Raw genomic sequence first — 2,780 nt, 5'->3', positions numbered from 1 at the left:
GGCCCCTTAAAGGCAGGGGCGGGAGCCAGGGGGGCCCAGCGGGGCGGTGCTGGGGCAGGAGGGTCAGACTCGAACGTGCAAGGCCGAGACGCGAGTGGCACCGCGCGGGGCCCTGCCCCTCCCTCGGGCTTCGTGCCGCTTCCCTTGAAACCGGCGCGGCCTGAGCAATGGGGCTCTAAGGGTTGCAGAAAAAACCTGCACAGGTGCGTTAGGGGAAGTGAATCTGCTTACCCAGTTTAGCACATCACTTTATTACAGTTTTGCGTTTTGCTAACTTAGACTGGGCGTGTACACGGGTCAAACATTTCAAAGAGTTGTTTAGAAAAAGGACAAAATTGAATGAAAAATAAAACACTTTAAAATTCTTGAATTCTGAAGAAAAATGTATTAGCCTGCCAGGCTGAAGTATAACAGCATGTATTTCAGCCTTAAAAGAAAGGTGTTGAAGGCATTGGAGTCAAGAATATGACACACTTCAATGCATTTAAAACCATTTAATTCTAGGATGCCAAACTCCAGCCTTTGCCAGCGCTGGACCTTCACTGTGCCTGTACACATGGCTAAAGAAGTGATCACTGTTCCTTCAGAAGTTTTCGCCACAGTCTCCATTTTACTGGTAGATTCTTTGTGGCTCACGCAGAACGACACCACCCTCCTCCATGGCTTTCTGGAATTCCTGAATCTTGTTTAAAAGACAGAGAAACACAAGTAAGTACAAAGAAAAGCCACTGACAGCAACATATATGCCAGGACACATTACTGGAGGGGCAGAGGCCAACAGCCTCGCTGAATGCCAGGAGCTGCACCTTGTCAAAGTTACCCTTTTGAGTGCTGCAAGAAGGAATTGTCAACCCACGTCAGAAAACTATAATGGTGAGGAAGACTAAAATTTATGCTTAACAAGGAAAAAAACCCAACAAAACCCAAGTGAGCATCAGGAGATGGATACTTGCCGAGTCACAACGATATTCCCAGGGGATAACAGCTTTAAAGTTCACAAAGTTGATTCCTGCTTCCAAGCAGCGCTGTGCCATGACACGGCCCAGGTTTTTGCAGGCTGTGACCCCCTTGGGGCTGTAGAGGTGCTTCTTGATGGCCCACTCCCGGGTGGAGGCCGACACCACCACGTCCCCGTCGCAGCGCTCCACGAAGGCCTCCACATAGTGTTGCGTCCGTTCCAGCCGCAGCCTGAGCCAAGGACACAACCTGGGTTAGGATGTCTTGCCAGGTGTGAAGAGCTCACTTCAAATAAAAATGAATGCACTGAAGCTACTCATACCATAATGATCTCTTATCTAGGTTTTCGCTTACTTTACTAGGACATGGAATAGGTCTCACTTTACCAATTAAACAGAGTGTAATTCCAAGAGCACCTTTCCACCTGTTACACAGGTCACAGTCCTACCCTGCCTCACACCAGCGCACACACTCCAGCCAAGCACTGTACAGCTGCAGTGTGGTGCAGCTGTGCTTAGGAGGCAGGTCCAGGGAACTGCTCCAGCAAAAATGTAACCTTAGGTTTGCCATGCATAGTCAAGCAGCTCTTCATAGCCCTTCATATCACAGAGTATTAGGAGCAACTGTTTCTTACTGTACTGAGACAATATCAGAATTCCTGGTGTGAACAAACTGAGCATGGTTCTCTCCCCATGAACAAAATAATGATTTAGAGTCCCCATCTTAAAACTAATGCAATCTGCATTTTCTAAAAACAACCCCCCCAAAAAAAACAACGAAAAAGCTTCCCACAAAACCAACAACCAAAGCCAAAACAAAACACCCCAGACTACTACCGTGCCTCAAGTAAAACAACAATGCATGGACAGCACAGGCCTAGAGGAATCCTAAATTCAACAGCAGTTGCTTAAGCAGTATTACTGCTGCCTTAACAATAGGGAGATAGATCTTCAACACACAATGCTGACTTCCATGTGATGCTAGCCTACTGTTCTCTGACTGCAGAAGACACCTGTTAAGAAATATTAAGAGGGCGACTTGAATCAACAACCCAAAAGCACATTTTGTTGAAATTCCACCTGGTGGGTTTTTTTAAATTTGGAGTCTTCATTTCTGCTGGTGACTTCCTGTCTCACCTATGCCAGAATTCACGCTTTGGCCATGTTGTCTTCCAGCCACGCTCCTTCCTAGCCAGGCCCAACTGCTCCAAGTTCCGAGGATTCCTGTTAGTGAAGTCGGGGGCAACAACCTCATTCTCATTTGTGTCCACTTCAGTCTCAGTTTTGAGACTAGTTGTAGTTGATGCAAAAGAAAGACCTTGAGGAAAAGCAGGAAATAAAACGACAGACAGTAAAAAAAATATCGTGCAGATAATAGAGCAAGAGCAATACAGAATGATGCAGCTTGTAAAAGTTAGTGGGGCAAAATCTTTTTGTTGTTGTTGTTAAAACACGACATAGATGGCTTACCAGGGCTAAATCTGTTTCTCCAATTAATGAAGTGGACTGTAAGCTGAAAATGCAAAGTGTATTAAGTGCTAACTGTGGTTCAAGACCCATTCAGGCATGACTAGAAGATCCTGAGGATAACGGCTTCATAAAACAGTGAAACTGAACTACACAAGACAGTGACCACGCTACCAAACAACAAGTAAAAAATCCCCGATTCTGTCAGACAAATCGTCACTGATTATACCAGCAAACACGGTTTGGGCGCCAGGCTCTCAGGCTCACTCTGCTACACAACGTTTCACTCCGGGCAGGCAGGTACAACCTCTCACCAGGGCGAGGGTCCGGGCCTCTCCCTGTCCAGCGCCTGCCCCG

General features: G+C 46.7%; 1 protein-coding gene across 1 annotated transcript in view; it reads right to left on the bottom strand.

Moving 5' to 3' along the window:
• Positions 1 to 610: 610 nt before the first annotated feature.
• The window catches only part of MRPL18 (mitochondrial ribosomal protein L18), a 7,730-nt gene continuing 5,560 nt past the window's right edge, over positions 611 to 2,780 (bottom strand). The window contains exons 2-4 of the mRNA XM_010000018.1: positions 2,094 to 2,274; positions 954 to 1,188; positions 611 to 682 (exon numbers count right to left, since the gene is read on the bottom strand). Of these exons, the coding sequence (XP_009998320.1) occupies positions 611 to 682; positions 954 to 1,188; positions 2,094 to 2,274 (488 nt within the window). The remainder of the gene's footprint in view (positions 683 to 953; positions 1,189 to 2,093; positions 2,275 to 2,780) is intronic.

The sequence above is a fragment of the Chaetura pelagica genome, unplaced genomic scaffold (assembly GCF_000747805.2).
Source record: "Chaetura pelagica isolate M959 unplaced genomic scaffold, ChaPel_1.0 scaffold135, whole genome shotgun sequence".
NCBI lineage: Eukaryota > Metazoa > Chordata > Aves > Apodiformes > Apodidae > Chaetura > Chaetura pelagica.
This window is presented reverse-complemented; position numbering and strand designations above follow the sequence as displayed.